Here is a 15,602-nt window from a genome sequence, read left to right as displayed (position 1 = left end):
AGAAGAAACCACCAAAGGAGGAGAAAGAAGTAACAACATCTCCTAAAGAAGAGAGAAAAGTCAAGAGGTCACATAAAGAACAGAAAGAGGAGAGGGAATCTCTCAAAGAAGTGAAGGAAGAGAAGAAACCACTCAAAGATGAAACAGAAGTCAAGAAACCACCAAAAGAAGACAAAGTCAAGAAATCATCCACAGACAAGAAAGAAGTCAAGAAATCACCTAAAGAAGACATGGACTTGAAACCATCTAAGGAGAAGAAAAAAATGGAAAGGCCTTCTCAGGAAGGGAAAGAAGTGAAGAAACCCTTTAAAGCCGAGAAGGAAGAAAGCGAGACACCTAAGGAGGAGAAACAAATTAAGAAACCTACAAAAGAAATGGATGAGAAAGAAGTTAAGAAGCCATCTAAAGAAAAGAAAGAAGAGAAGCCTTCCAAGGAAGAGAAAGAAGAGAAAACACCTTCTGTGGAGGAAAAACAAGTGAGGAAGCCTTCTAAAGAGTATAAAGACAGTAAAAAGCCTATAAAGACGGAAAAAGATCAGACAAAGCCTTCTGTGGTGGAAAAACCTCACAAAAAAGAGAAAGAAGTTGCAAAAGAAGAGAAAGAACCAGCAAAGCCTACAGAGGCCAAAAAGCACCTCAGAGAAGAAAAGGAACAGGTACTGCCTCTAAAAGAAGAACGAGAACCAAGGAAGCCCTTAAAAGAAGAGAGGGAAGCAGAAGAAACACCTAAAGAGATCAAAGAAGTTAAAAAATCTCCCAAAGAAGAAAAAGCAGTAACAAAACCTGCAAAAGAAGAACCAGAAAAGGTCTTTAAAGAGAAGAAACAACCAGAGGAAAAAGAGGAGGAAAAGCAAAAGAGGCCTTCCAAAGAAGTGATAGTACAAAAGAAGTCCTTTAAAGAAAAACAAGAACCAGAGAAACCTTCAAGAAAAGAAAAAGAGCTGACAACACTGTCTAGAAAGGAAGAAAAAGAACCAAAGAAGCCTTCCAAGGAAGAGACAGAACCAAAGAAGCCCTCTAAAGAACAAGAACAAGAGAAGCCTTCCAAGGTGAAGGTTGAGGTCAAGAAGATTCCCAAAGAAGAAAAGGAACCAGAGAAGATCTCAAAGGAAGAAAAAGAGCCAACAAAGTCTTCTAAAGAAGAGAAAGAAATCAAGAAGACTCCCAAAGAACAAGAACCTGTCAAGAAGAGAGACACTAAGACAGGTATGCACAGACCAGCCATGTTTTTAGCAATCAAATCCACTTCTAAAATAAACTCCAACTCAACTCTATAGCCATGCTAGTAGCTCTATGAGGCTTTACTACATACTACACTAAGTGAAATGCTCACATCATCATAACAATATGCTCACAATGACAATGCATGTTGATGTTTAGCAAGTATAATGTTCACCATGTTCACCATCGTAGTTCAGCATGTTAGCATGCTGATGGGTATGTCTCTCCTCTCTATAATTTATGTGAAACTGTTCAATGATTTTTGCCTTTTTATTTCAGACGCTAAACCCACAAAGACTGTAAGGAGGACCACAGTACTCAAGAAGGAGGTTGTGTCTGTCCTGAAAAAGGAACACCTTAATGTTACAAAAGCAGGTAAGAAATTATGGTAAAAGTCACAGTAATGTTTTATCTATATGATCACTATTTGATACATTTTGCGGTGATCCAGCTTATACACATTTCTTCAAATGGAATGAAAAGTAAGAAAAAAGAGACTGTCATCACCCAAAAAGGGTCACTTTTTCAAATAGCTTCAAACAACCCATGTTTACGGTTTCTTGACATGCAACCTCTTGCAGTCACTCATTTTTTGGCTCTCATAGTCTTCCCCAAAAAAGAAAAATCATATTATGGTCATATAATCTCTTTGAAGGTATTGCTGAGACGATTATTATGTCAGTTTTTCAGCTACATCTCATGATATCAGTCAGACTTCATTGGTAATATGATGCAATGCTATGTAAAATCATTCTGCTTTTCATTTCAGCTGATGAACAAAAGAAGGCAGTAAAGTTGCTGAAAAAACAAATAGGTCCTGTCCTGAAAAAGGAACATCTTAATGTTACAAAAACAGGTAAGTTATAATCCACACTCTGAGAAACCACGTGTGAACTTTATAGCTGCAGTGTGTCAAGAAGAATAGACCAGAATTCAAAACTACTGTTAATAATACATTTACATACAGTAGGCAATTTTAGGGGTGATGCCATCCCCTTTGTTAGCAAAATGACCAAAATGCATCCCCACGTCAATCTGCCATCCCCCCCTCTCTGTCCCTTAATAGCAGAGACAGTGACAGTCCCACTCTTGTGTCAGTTTTGTCTTGGATCTATAATATTCTCTAAACTATACACTATAAATACTCAGTTCTATATTGTAGCCTATGGACATTATATACACTGTAGAGTAATGTCACCTTCATGATCAAAGTAAAAAAGTAGCAACATATAGACAGAAGAGCGAGAGAATCATAGAGGCACAATGCTGCCTGCTTTCTATAGTATTCCTATAATATTTCTGTGATCATTCAGTAGCATCTGTGGTGCTGAAAATACATCACCAGAGCAAGGCACCTCTGTGACAAAATATTTTAGAGGATGTTTATATTTTTTAAACATGGATGTCATTAGACTATACTTTAGTTGTTGATTGGGGCTTGATTGTACATGATGATAGGCATGTGACATACAGTCTACTAGAATTTTATTGAGCATTGGATGCCACAATTACATGTTACCTAATGACTGCAGTGATGCAGTTTTGCAAGGAGGTGGATTTGATGTGAAGCTGAGATGCGCTAATGAATTCTTATTTTAATATTCCCCAACAACAGAGGTTCCTGAAGTTCCTAAAGTGAAAGCCAAACCAGTACCTGCAAAGAAAGGTATGATGTGATTTAGCTGTGTAGATGCTCCGTAGCTACACAGCTTATTAGTCTTTAATCAGCCCTTTTAAGAATGAAGCATTTTTTTGTTTGCTGATACTGACCTTTTATGTGTAGCACACATAAAAAGTTATATAATCAGTGTCACATAATGAACAGCTTATCTTTATATACACCTAAGGCTTTTTGATGTCATAATTTTCCACCAGTGGCAGCTCCCAAAGAGCCCAAGAAGGAACCAAAGCAAAAAATCAAACCTAAACCTGTAAAACCAGGTAATGCAAAGACTCACTGATGCTGCAGTGTAATCCATTTGGGGAATATCTCACTCAGAGAGGAATATTAAAAAAAGAGAGAAAAAAAGAAGAAAATGCTGGAAATCTTCACACCAACAACTTAAACCAAAATATATGTTATATCAGTGAGGTTAAATAACACCTGTCTGTATGATGCAGTAAAGTTCAACAGCAGCACAAACATTGTTTACAGTTTACATATATAATGTTATTCAGTATTTTCCTGGAGCACTAAATTAAATCAGCAGTGATGCACTGTGCCGGCATAAGTACATTATCAGTTAACAATACAAATGTTTTTTATGTAAACTTTAACAGCAGCTAATGAAAAGGCAATGGTGCACTAACTATGTGCTCTGTTTTGTGGTGCAGAAGTTCCAAAGGAAAAGGCCAAAGCAGCTCCTGCTAAGACAAGTAACAAACACGTTATTATTCTAGAAGCTGCATCTTTTTGATCATGTTTTCATCAACAGAATGATTAACTGTCACAGTGGAAATCAAACTATCCTGCAGTAAGACACATTTTGCTTTTCACACACAGAAGCTGTTCCTAAAGAAAAGGTCAAACCAGTCATCTTGAAAAAAGGTAAGAGTGTTGCATCTTATAATTTACATACAAATATCAACCTAACTACATACTGTTCACTTACTGACTGTATGTGTGTGTTATTTCCATATTTCTGCTAACAGAACCTGAGGGCCCTGCAAGAAATGCCTCTCTGGTGAAAGAGAGGGTCAAAATAGTGCCGATGAAAAAAGGTAATTCTCTTTGGTTTGTGTGTTTTATTGGTTTCAGATTCTTCCATGTTTTAGTGAGTTGGGTCAATGATCCTCAGCATTCATCTGTTTACTTGTTGTTTTTCAGAGGTCAAGGCACCAAAGGAGAAAGTCAAAGCAGTCTCTGCAAAGACAGGTACGACACATCTTAAACACTGTATTTCAAAGGTTTTGGTTTTACTCACTGAACATCATTTAATGTGTTTTCCATGCAGCTCAGGTTCATTACATCATTACATCAACAACCTGATACAGTGTGCAGTATATCATCCACCTCATTTTAATGATTGAGGGTGGACAAAATAACAGAAACACCTCTTTGTATAATGCAACACAGTCAAACAGCCGCACAAAAACAGTTTTAACAAAAACTGAACATTATGACCTTCATGAAGTCATGATTTACTGCAGGACTTTTGTATTACACTGCATTAGATTTAACTAGAGAGTTAACACTGTTTACAATTCAGACAAATAATGGTCCTCAATATCTTCCAGGGGCACTAACTTAAATCAGCAGTGTTGCACTGTGCCAGCATGACAGTTTACAATGCAAATATTTTTTTATGTAAATGTTAACAGTAACTAATGAAAAGGCTAAGGTGCACTAACTATGTGCTCTGTTTTGTGACACAGAAGTTCCAAAGGAAAAGGCCAAAGCAGCTCCTGCTAAGACAAGTAACAAACACGTTATTATTCTAGAAGCTGCATCTTTTTGATCATGTTTTCATCTCCAGAATGATTAACTGTCACAGTGGAAATCAAACTATCCTGCAGTAAGACACATTTTCTTTTTCACACACAGAAGCTGTTCCTAAAGAAAAGGTCAAACCAGTCACCTTGAAAAAAGGTAAGAGTGTTGCATCTTATACAGAAAAATATCAACCTAACTACATACTGTTTACTTACTGACTGTATGTGTGTGTTATTTCCATATTTCTGCTAACAGAACCTGAGGGTCCTGCAAGAAATGCCTCTCTGGTGAAAGAGAGGGTCAAAATAGTGCCGATGAAAAAAGGTAATTCTCTCTGGTTTGTGTGTTTTATTGGTTTCAGATTCTTCCATGTTTTAGTGAGTTGGGTCAGTGATCCTCAGCATTCATCTGTTTTTTTCTTCTTTTTCAGAGGTGAAGGCGCCAAAGGAGAAAGTCAAAGCAGTCTCTGCAAAGACAGGTATGACACATCTTAAATATCTCAAACATCAACACGTTCATGATATCAGTGTGTTTTGGTTTTACTCACTGAACATCATTTAATGTGTTTTCTTTAGCAGCTCACGTTCATTACATCATTACATCAACAACCTGATAAAATATGCAGTATATCATCCACCTCATTTATGTGATTAAGGGTAGGTTTAAAAACAGAAACACCTCGTTGTATAATGCAACACAGTCCAACAGCCGCACAAACTATGATCTTACAGTTGAATCAATACCTCTTAAAAACAGTTTTAACAAAAACTGAACATTATGACCTTCATGAAGTCCAGATTTACTGCAGGACTTTTGTATTATACTGCATTTTTTTTAGCAACATCTATCTAATAAACTGGCAACTGAGACTATGTAAATACACAAGAGGTGTTCCTCAATACCTTCTAAAAACTCCTAAAAAACGACTCATATGGAAACATTTTGACTTCTCTAGGATGTGACTGTTGTGTTGTCATGAAGGGATACTAACTGAAATCAGCGATGTGGCACTGTACCAAATGTTTCTGATGTTAACACCAACACTAACTATGTGCTCTGGTTTGTGATGCAGAAGTTCCAAAGGAAAAGGCCAAAGCAGCTCCTGCTAAGACAAGTAACAAACACGTTATTATTCTAGAAGCTGCATCTTTTTGATCATGTTTTCATTACCAGAATGATTTACTGTCACAGTGGAAATCAAACTATCCTGCAGTAAGACACATTTTGCTTTTCACACACAGAAGCTGTCCCTAAAGAAAAGGTCAAACCAGTCACCTTGAAAAAAGGTAAGAGTGTTGCATCTTATAATATACATAAAAATATCAACCTAACTACATGCTGTTCACTTACTGACTGTATGTGTGTGTTATTTCCATATTTCTGCTAACAGAACCTGAGGGCCCTGCAAGAAATGCCTCTCTGGTGAAAGAGAGGGTCAAAATAGTTCCAATGAAAAAAGGTAATTCTCTTTGGTTTGTGTGTTTTATTGGTTTCAGATTCTTCCATGTCTTAGTGAGTTGGGTCAATGATCCTCAGCATTGTTTTGTTTTTCAGAGGTGAAGGCGCCAAAGGAGAAAGTCAAAGCAGTCTCTGCAAAGACAGGTACGACACATCTTAAACACTGTATTTGAAAGGTTTTGGTTTTACTCACTGAACATCATTTAATGTGTTTTCCATGCAGCTCAGGTTCATTACATCATTACATCAACAACCTGATACAGTTTGCAGTATATTGCCCACCTCATTTATATGATTGAGGGTGGACAAAATTACAGAAACACCTCTTTGTATAATGCAGCACAGTCCAACAGCCGCACAAACTACAATAACTACGATCTTACAGTTGAATCAACACCTCTTAAAAACAGTTTTAACAAAAACTGAACATTATGACCTTCATGAAGTCCAGATTTACTGCAGGACTTTTGTATTACACTGCATTAGATTTAACTAGAGAGTTAACACTGTTTACAATTTAGACAAATACTGTTCTTCAGTATCTTCCAGGGGCACTAACTTAAATCAGCAGTGTTGCACTGTGCCAGCATAACAGTTTACAATGCAAATGTTTTTTTATGTAAATGTTAACAGTAGCTAATGAAAAGGCAAAGGTGCACTAACTATGTGCTCTGTTTTGTGGTGCAGAAGTTCCAAAGGAAAAGGCCAAATCAGCTCCTGCTAAGACAAGTAACAAACACGTTATTATTCTAGAAGCTGCATCTTTTTGATCATGTTTTCATCAACAGAATGATTAACTGTCACAGTGGAAATCAAACTATCCTGCAGTAAGACACATTTTCTTTTTCACACACAGAAGCTGTTCCTAAAGAAAAGGTCAAACCAGTCACCTTGAAAAAAGGTAAGAGTGTTGCATCTTATAATATACATACAAATATCAACCTAACTACATACTGTTCACTTACTGACTGTATGTGTGTGGTATTTCCATATTTCTGCTAACAGAACCTGAGGGTCCTGCAAGAAATGCCTCTCTGGTGAAAGAGAGGGTCAAAATAGTGCCGATGAAAAAAGGTAATTCTCTTTGGTTTGTGTGTTTTATTGGTTTCAGATTCTTCCATGTTTTAGTGAGTTGGGTCAATGATCCCCAGCATTCATCTGTTTTTTTCTTCTTTTTCAGAGGTCAAGGCGCCAAAGGAGAAAGTCAAAGCAGTCTCTGCAAAGACAGGTATGACACATCTTAAACACTGTATTTCAAAGGTTTTGGTTTTACTCACTGAACATCATGTTACATTTTCTTCAGCAGCCGAGGTTTCAAAACAAAAGCCCAAGCCAGTTCTTACAAAGAGAGGTGAGACCTGACCTTGTATTTAGTTTTATTGTTCCAATGTGTCATCTCATTTCCTGGAAATGACAAACCCAAAATCTTGTCACACAGAAGCTGCTCCGCTCAAGACAAAACCAGCCCCAGTGGTCAAAGGTAAGAGGATGCTAATCAACGTTTGTGCCCGTGTTTAAATAATGAGGCCTCTGACCCTCCTGCTCATTCACTTGTCTTACAGCGGCAGAAGCACCACACAAAAATGTCTCGCTAGCAAAGGAGAAGGTGAAAGTTGTGCCGCTGAGGAAAGGTACGTCTGTTTGTTTACAGCTAACTTTCATATTTTGGATTTGCTCTTTTTCTCCTGAACTCAAACTGTTTCACTCCGTCATAGTGTCTGTGACTCCGAAAGAGAAAGTCAAACCAGCACCAACCAAAAAAGGTACTTACAGTAATTAAACTAGTTTCACCAATCAAGTATCATCCATATTCATATCATCATATATATGAAATGTGCACTTTTTTCCTTTTCACGTTACATATTATCACACTCTGCTTCTTCAACAGTCTTAAATCTGGATGCTTGAAATTAGTGTTGTCGGGAACATTAAACAAGCTGCATCAGTTGCGCATGAGCTAAGTGCTGGAAATGGCCTTCTTCACTGATATTTTTGTTGTTATTTGCTTCAGAAGCTGAGATTCTCACGGAGAAGAAGGCTGAGCCGGTGACTCCCACAAAAGGTTTATTTGTCTCTGGTGTTTTCATCTATTTCACAGTGTTTTTGTCTCTCTTTTATCTTTAGATGAGATCATAGTTTTGGATAAGTGGTTTCTTTGTTATTTCTCACCTTACTGTGTACGTTAGAGTTAATAGAGCCATGTATTTTTTTAGCCCCTGTTATCAAAGCAAAACCCAGATCTGCTGAGAAGAAGAAAGGTATGCAGCAGACGTGTGGTTCCGTAGAGCTTTAGTAGCTGATATTAACATGCAGACGCGATGCAGACTACATGCTTTACTGCCACATGATAACGACTCAGCTGAAAACAACATTGTTCAAAAGAGGAGGTTTTTCCCACAGCAGACATTAGATGCTTTATTTAAGCTAAAAGCTGCTTTGTGTGGGTTTTCTAGGCTTGCAGCTTTTCATAAAGGGTTATGGTGACATTGTCCCTTGTTTCATTTGACATAGAAGCTGCTGTGAAAGAAAAGGCAAAGCCAAAAGCCTGTCAGAAAGGTGCTCATCAGTTGTTCTCTCTGTCTCCAATGTTGCATAGAATATAGTGTGGGTGCATTTTCCACAGCAACACGTTTCAACTGCCTAACAGCACAAATTTCAATCACATTTGGAAGAAATATGATTTCACTGGATGGATCACACATCTGTCACTCATCAAAAAGCAGGAATCATCACACCACTTCTCTTCTTTCTCTTTAGAACCAGAGGTCGAGCCGGTTCTCGCCAAAAAAGGTAACAAAGCTATGATCCATCGTCATGTGGCAAAAAGTTAATTATGCTTAATGCAACTGAGCTCATTTTCATCCTGTGTTGCTCAGCACCTGAGCTGAGAAAGGAGAAGCCTAAGCCAGCACCTGAAAAGAAAGGTGAATATTTCATTAAGGCATGACAAAGTCTTTTAGATTTATTTCAAAGTTAAAAATTGTTGAAAAGTGTTTTTCATTTCAATCAGCCCCTTCCAAAACAGAAGCTGAAACAAAGAAGGAAAAGGTCAAACCACTCCTGAAAAAGAAAGGTAGCCAATCAAAATCATCTGCCCGCAGATGATTTTCTGGGGTTGCAGCTTATTATAATATCGTTATCGCCTACACGCGGCAGGCAGTTTATGCAGAGCCCCTGGCTAAAACTAATGCAGTCTAATACAACACACCTGCAAGGAGTTCTACCTGCATGAAGAAGGACGTTCAGGTCTTGTTGATGCAGCTTCATGAGTTATTAGTTACTGCACTGGTTTTAGTTAGCTGTATCTATCATAATATTAAAAAATAATAATATTATTAACACTTTATTAATAATAATAATAATAATAATACGTATTACTAAAGCAGTTATAGCTTGTTATGCTAGATAACAAAGCTGTTTACTGAGTATCAATAAAGTCAGAAGTACCAGAGGACAAAGTCAAAACAGCTGATAAAAATGGTAAATTAAAATGGTAATTAACATAAAAATCCAATCTTTGTGTGAGACAATTTACTTTATTGACCTCCAATTATATGGGAAGCATTGTCACAATTAAATTGCATTTGTGAGAAGAAGGACAGTGGTCATTAACAATATGCTGTAAATGTTGATTCCTCATAACGCAGCCTCTGTTTAGTGCAAATCAAAGCTCCTATGGTCAACATAACATGTAGAGAATACAAAATATGGATCATATAGAGCCAGAAACTTCAAAAGAGGCCACAGTAACTCTCTTAAAAGTCTTAGATGCCTGATTTGAAAAGCTTGAAGGCTTCATTCATTAGTGTTCCCTAGCTTTCTAACATTTGTTGCACCTTTTAGACATTCACTGTTGTTGTAGTGATGCTTTGGCTCAAGATGCAATATGCATTTTTGGACGATGAGCTAATTGTGGCTTCAGCTGTCGAGTTCCTGTGTGTCCCACGTGTGACCTCAGTTTTCCTTCTGCAGAACCGGAGACTCCTAAAGAAAAGGAGAAACCTGCTGCAGTGAAGAAAGGTACAGCTGCTGTTATTTTACATATCAGTTTGTTGTGCACGTCAGTCAACTTGATGATGCATTTGATAATTTTAGTCTCTTATATACTTCCAGAAAATAAATAAATGTGTGTTTTATCGGTTGCATTTTCTTCCTGATGACGCAGCCATGTTTAGGGAAAAGACCAAACCGGTCCGTGTGAAGAAAGGTACATTTGTGGTGCTTCAGTAGAGGCAGCACTTCATGTAACCTGCAGCGGTAATCTGAGTGCAACATGTAATCTGATTACAACATGAAGGCCTGTAGATGCAGTTATTGGGCTATTCAGAGGGGAAACAGCCATTTTTAGCCACCTGCTGCTGCTGAAGCCTCAGAATATTTTCCTGCTGAATGTGAATGTGTTTTTAAATCCTTTATATAGAAAACATCTCAAATGAAGATCTACAGACGTGTTTTCAATCAGCAAGAAAATATTCTGTTATAAATCTTAGATTTATAGACAGTAACTTACAGAATACTACAATATTGACTTTTGTCTATAAATCTTAGGCTTATAAATAGTAATTGTGTAGATAGTTGAACCATATTTTCCAGTATCTTACTGAACATGCACGCCAGTAGCGTTAACAAAAGAAGTCTTGGTGGTGATGTGTTCAGTTTTTGCTTCGCCATGGGACCTTTGGCATGTCTGTTGTAACTGCTCTTGCCTACTTGGGTTTCTTCTGTGTTTGTGAAACAGAGCCTAAGGTTTTAAAAGAGAGGGTCAAACCCAGCGCAGCAAAGAAAGGTACTGCATCCAATCAGCTTTGAGTACATCAATGAATCCACAAAAAGGCGTAAATTTACGTAAAACACTGAAACTGCAGCTGCAGGATCATGTGGTGTAATCACGGCTTGTAACCATTTGTAATTTATTGCAGAGGACAGAGCTCTTAAAGAAAAACCAGAGCGTGTAAAGAAAGGTATCTTGATTGTCAAGAAACTGACATATTGTGACCAGAGAACCAGTTTGCCGTGCTACTATACACTGGAGACCTAAATTATCTATGAACCTTTATTTGTTTTAGAAAAAGTAGCTGCGAAGAAGGCAGCCAAAGAGGAGAGAGCTAAAGGTACGGTGTGAAATCAGCAAAATGTGACAGATACCACCAGCAGTTGTAGGCTACCCTGCACGAAGCTAACAGTTCTCGTGTTGCTTTTTCCAGAGGACAGAGTTCTTAAAGAGATACAGGAGCCTGCAAAGAAAGGTAGAATTGTTTGCTAAGCAACTACATTTTGCATGTTTGAAATAATCCAGTGGAGCTTTACTTTATTCCTCTTTTTGTTGCAGAAAAAACTGCTGAGAAGAAAGTTGCCAAGGAGGAGAAAGTGAAAGGTATTATACAGTGGCGCTGTAATTTTGGCTGATATAACACTGCACTGTTTTACGGTTAACATCATGTTCTCTTTCTGGCAGCAGAGCCTTCGGTATCAGACAGCTTTCTTATGGAAGGTAAGTGCAAATTCACTCCTCATGAGCAAAATGCAACACCAGCGTGCAAACTGTGTGCTCAGCTTCCACCCGGGAACATGTCGTACTGTCCTGTGACTCCCTCCGCAGATGAGCTGCCCTACTTCCAGTGTTTCTTTGTGGACGAGGACGAGGCCCAGTTCCCGTTCTACGCCTTCTCACCGCTGCAGATTTGAGGCTTCAGTCTGAGTCCGGTCTGAGGTTTACAATTGAGTCAATTTGCTGATAACGACACGGTCACCACGCGCCCTGCGCTGCGCTGCTGAAACAGCCTCCAGGGGGCAACCCTGGACAGCAGAGGATGATGGGTGATTTCATGTGATGGACCTGTTTTATTTTTATTTCCAGATTTGGTTGAGCTCTCATACCAAATGCGTGCAGCCAGTTGTCATTCCTTTCCATTTATTTTTTTATTTATTTATTCATTTTTTTGTGCGTGAGTTAAATTTTTGGGCCGTGAATATCATGGGAGTATTTAAATGGAACAATATTAACCTTTGGAGCGTTCGTTCAGATCCTCACAGCAGCACATGCAAATATGAATATGATGGTGCATTTTTTAAAGAATATGTTCAACTATGCTGTAAACAGGGTACAAAAAATGGCCACAATTGCTGATTCAAGGTGGACAGGCGTTTAGTTCCTCAGAGGCCACATTTACTTGAAAAGTGGTTTGTACAGTAATCCTGCATTTCTATGCTCAGTCATCTGTGTATTTAGCTTTTTTTTCTTTACTGCATTGTAGATGGCAACATTTTTAATGATCAACTTATCCTGCCCTTGAATCAACAGTTGGGCATTTGTAGTGTTTAATTCCATAATTTCATTTATTTCAAGGAAACTTCTCACATATGTTCCTCCATTTTTTTCCCTAATGGGTACTAATGAGGAATGAAAGCATTAACGAAAGGAGAGGTTATTTTGTCTGTTTCTGTCTTCTTGTTATGTGTCAAAAGGAATGACCATGCACTGTATATGAGAGCTCCCAACACTACCTGAAACGACACCTTTAAAGTCTTATTAAACTGTACCATGTAGACGTGTGCACCGGCGCTGGCTCTGAAAGCAAGCACTGCATTGTCTGCACTGTCAGAATGAGGCTTGAGTTCATGTGATCTTTTTCCACCATCAAGGCTCAGATTCATTCTCTAGTTGGACTTTGTCCTCCAGCTGCTCGCTCATTTGAATGCGATGCCACCTGTTTGAGTTTAAGTTTATTCTTGCACTGTTATCGAAGACGTTCTGCAAGCTGGAACATTACAAGTACAGTAGGGCACATGTGATGATTTTTTTTGTCAGTCAAAGGGGATGACCGCTGTGGCTAACAGCACGTCCTTGAAAGACCAAAAACAAAACAGAAAAACACTGTCACTAACCTGTGTGTGTGTTGTGTGCACAACGTAGAAGCAACCTTTTGAACATGTTCGTTAAAACCAGAAAATGTTTAAAAGTATGATCTATTTTATGTTTTTAACACATATAGCGTGATATTAATGCATATGTTATTGATGCAAAAGGTCACAGGATTCATGTCACAGCTTATAAACATCCTGTGTATGTGATGTACAGAATGGGTTACATGATATCAGATTTTAAATACGTAAGTGGTGAAAAAATGAAATCCAATTACGTGTCTGAAATCTCCGGAGGATGAAGAGGGCTGCGAGAATCGGCTCCTCTGCAGGTTTACTCGTGAACCTTAATGTTGTTAACGTGGTGATGCTGAGTGAAACATTTCTGAGGATTTGAGGATCTCAGATGTAAAGTGGTGCATTAGTTCTCGGCGTGTACCAGCTGTTGTTTACATATGGCTCTTTACATTTTTGCTCCATATGCTGCATAGAAGACAGTTACTACAGCTTGTGACACTAATCCCAAATCTGCTCAAGAGTAAATCCATTTATCTTTTTTATTAAAATAACAGACGCACACTCTTTTTTAGTCTATAGATGGTGCAGTAACTGTACTGTAACAGCTGGAGTTTGTTGGAGATGCTCCACTATCACTGATGAAGCTGTAGCTGTGCATCTTTGAATATTTCTAAGAGCTATTTGCTGTTAGTGAAGAAGATGTTTTTGATAGTATAAACAATTATTTTACTGCATTTAAGGCTCACTTTAACCAGGTAACCATGTGCAATACATAGATTTTTAAATATATGAGTGATCAAAGCATCGTATGTTTGTCTGATAGTCCTTGAATGAAATGTGCATGATGTGTGTGCGTTTTGTTTTATGCCCTCAAATGTTTTTGTGGTACTTTTTCCCCCACCTTTTGAGCACGGCAGCGTGAAAAACTTGAACTCATTTGACACCAATAACTGACATTTTCGTTCAGTTGTGTTGCTAACGTAATTTAAGTGCCTAACCATTCATAATTAAATGATCTCATTGTAAATACTCAAATAAATGTACAAAATAGACAGTTTTGTCCCTGAACAGTTGCTACTGAAACTGCTCTTTAACTGCAGTTTTAATCACATGATGTATCATTTGTCAGTTACATCGTCCTTATGCTTGTGAATAGTGGCAATCTGGCATTAAAACAGCAATGCAAGTGTTTCTTTTGTAAGTCTTGTCTTTCTCCAAAAGCCCAGCTTCTTTCAGTGCACTGTTAGTTTCAGCATTAACAGCTGAGGCTAAGTGCATGAAGATTTGAGCCACGAACAAAACAGAAAGGTTGAATGTGATTTAAGTACATTTATTATTGGCATTGTATCCTTATATTTATAGTTAGTTTTGTATGCTTTTGTGTGTGGGAGCAGGTTTCGTTGTACTGATTATCTAAATCATTTCACAATCATATTCTCTTTTTAATTGTTTTTGATTATTAGAACATGGTTGGCCGAGTGTCAGGGCTTTATACAGGATATAGAAATACTGAGGTCATCAGCCCAAATGACCCCAACAGAACCCTATTATCTAAGAAATGCATGGACTTGACACAAACCAAACTCTGTACACTTTTCTGGCTATTTGTCTCTTGATTTTATGTATTCATTTAGCTAGTTTAAAGCCATCTCTACACTTCCTGGTAAATCCTTTTTATTTTATTACATTTCTTTGTCTAAAAACAGCCCAGTTTTAAGGATAAGCCGAAAAGAGCATGTAGTCTGTGTGTTATCAGAATGTAAACTCCCTTTCATGTCATCATGACATGAGTCTACTCATGGCAGCTGCAGCCCTGATGAGTGCATGATGTACAGCATGTGTGCCTGAAATAATAAAATTGGGACAAACTGAAGGGGATGAACAGTAGATGGTCCTCAGGTCTTCACTGTATTTCCCTAATGAGGCCACAGAGGTTACTACAGGCCGTTTTACACCACCAACACAAATTCACACAAAGAGGAAACTCCTCCTGCTCTCCTGGGAAGTGTACTGAGGACAGAAGAAGCTACACTAAACTATTATCTCTCACTGTTTCTGCAACATGGAATGTGATAGCTCCCATTTCAGTGATTGCGCTGCTGTGAATATCGTGACATAAACTCCCCTGAACTTGTCTTTTCACTGTTTTCACCCCAAAATACTTATGCAAATGCCTTGACCGGGTACTGTGAGAGTAGGGGATTTTGGGCATACTATAACTGGAGCATAAAGATAGATTTTAATTGAAATTAATTCAGTGGGCGACGGCCAAATGAGTTCCACTCCAGTTACCACGGTTTCTTTGTGTCGCTATTCAGAGGTGGTCAAAATCTTGGCAGCCTGTGTGTTGAGATGAGAAGAATGGCTGCTTGTGGTCACAGTGTTCAGTAGGCTAGACGCAGCGCACAGGGGAGGACAGGGAGGCTTTAGCTTGGCTGCTTAAATTGTGGGAAAGATGGAGGATAGATGAGGGAACTCAAGCTTGTGTCTAACAGTTAGAGATCACAATGACTTTATTTTTAGACTTTGAACTATAAACCCTAGGATACTGGACTTGTACAAACTGTCCACAGTGTCCTTATCGTTCTCTGCCTGTTATCTGTCATGCCAG

At 38.3% G+C, this 15,602-nt stretch overlaps 1 protein-coding gene across 1 annotated transcript; it reads left to right on the top strand.

Annotated features, from left to right (window-relative positions):
- The first annotated feature begins 7 nt into the window (after positions 1-7).
- Positions 8-14,172, top strand: LOC121618220 (neurofilament heavy polypeptide-like). The gene is made up of 39 exons (XM_041953581.1): positions 8-1,206; positions 1,501-1,596; positions 1,991-2,077; positions 2,837-2,887; positions 3,097-3,162; positions 3,556-3,597; positions 3,725-3,769; positions 3,874-3,942; positions 4,049-4,096; positions 4,597-4,638; positions 4,766-4,810; positions 4,910-4,978; positions 5,085-5,132; positions 5,727-5,768; positions 5,896-5,940; positions 6,045-6,113; positions 6,209-6,256; positions 6,800-6,841; positions 6,969-7,013; positions 7,118-7,186; positions 7,293-7,340; positions 7,416-7,463; positions 7,551-7,592; positions 7,675-7,743; positions 7,828-7,875; positions 8,124-8,174; positions 8,326-8,370; positions 8,624-8,668; positions 8,870-8,902; positions 8,989-9,036; positions 9,123-9,185; positions 10,085-10,132; positions 10,851-10,898; positions 11,032-11,073; positions 11,179-11,223; positions 11,317-11,358; positions 11,442-11,486; positions 11,568-11,603; positions 11,712-14,172. The coding sequence occupies exons 1-39, from the start codon at positions 231-233 to the stop codon at positions 11,795-11,797; spliced, it is 2,976 nt and encodes a 991-aa protein (XP_041809515.1). The 5' UTR covers positions 8-230; the 3' UTR covers positions 11,798-14,172.
- The last annotated feature ends 1,430 nt before the right edge of the window (positions 14,173-15,602 follow it).

Source organism: Chelmon rostratus, chromosome 15 (genome assembly GCF_017976325.1).
Source record: "Chelmon rostratus isolate fCheRos1 chromosome 15, fCheRos1.pri, whole genome shotgun sequence".
NCBI lineage: Eukaryota > Metazoa > Chordata > Actinopteri > Chaetodontiformes > Chaetodontidae > Chelmon > Chelmon rostratus.
This window is presented reverse-complemented; position numbering and strand designations above follow the sequence as displayed.

Excerpts from the sequence above, each read along its gene's own strand:
- LOC121618220 (XM_041953581.1), top strand. The coding sequence starts at position 231 with ATGGACTTGAAACCATCTAAGGAGAAGAAAAAAATGGAAAGGCCTTCT. Across the intron at positions 3,598-3,724 it reads AGCAGCTCCTGCTAAGACAA|AAGCTGTTCCTAAAGAAAAG; the intron begins GTAACAAACACG and ends TTTCACACACAG. Across the intron at positions 4,097-4,596 it reads AGCAGTCTCTGCAAAGACAG|AAGTTCCAAAGGAAAAGGCC; the intron begins GTACGACACATC and ends TTTGTGACACAG.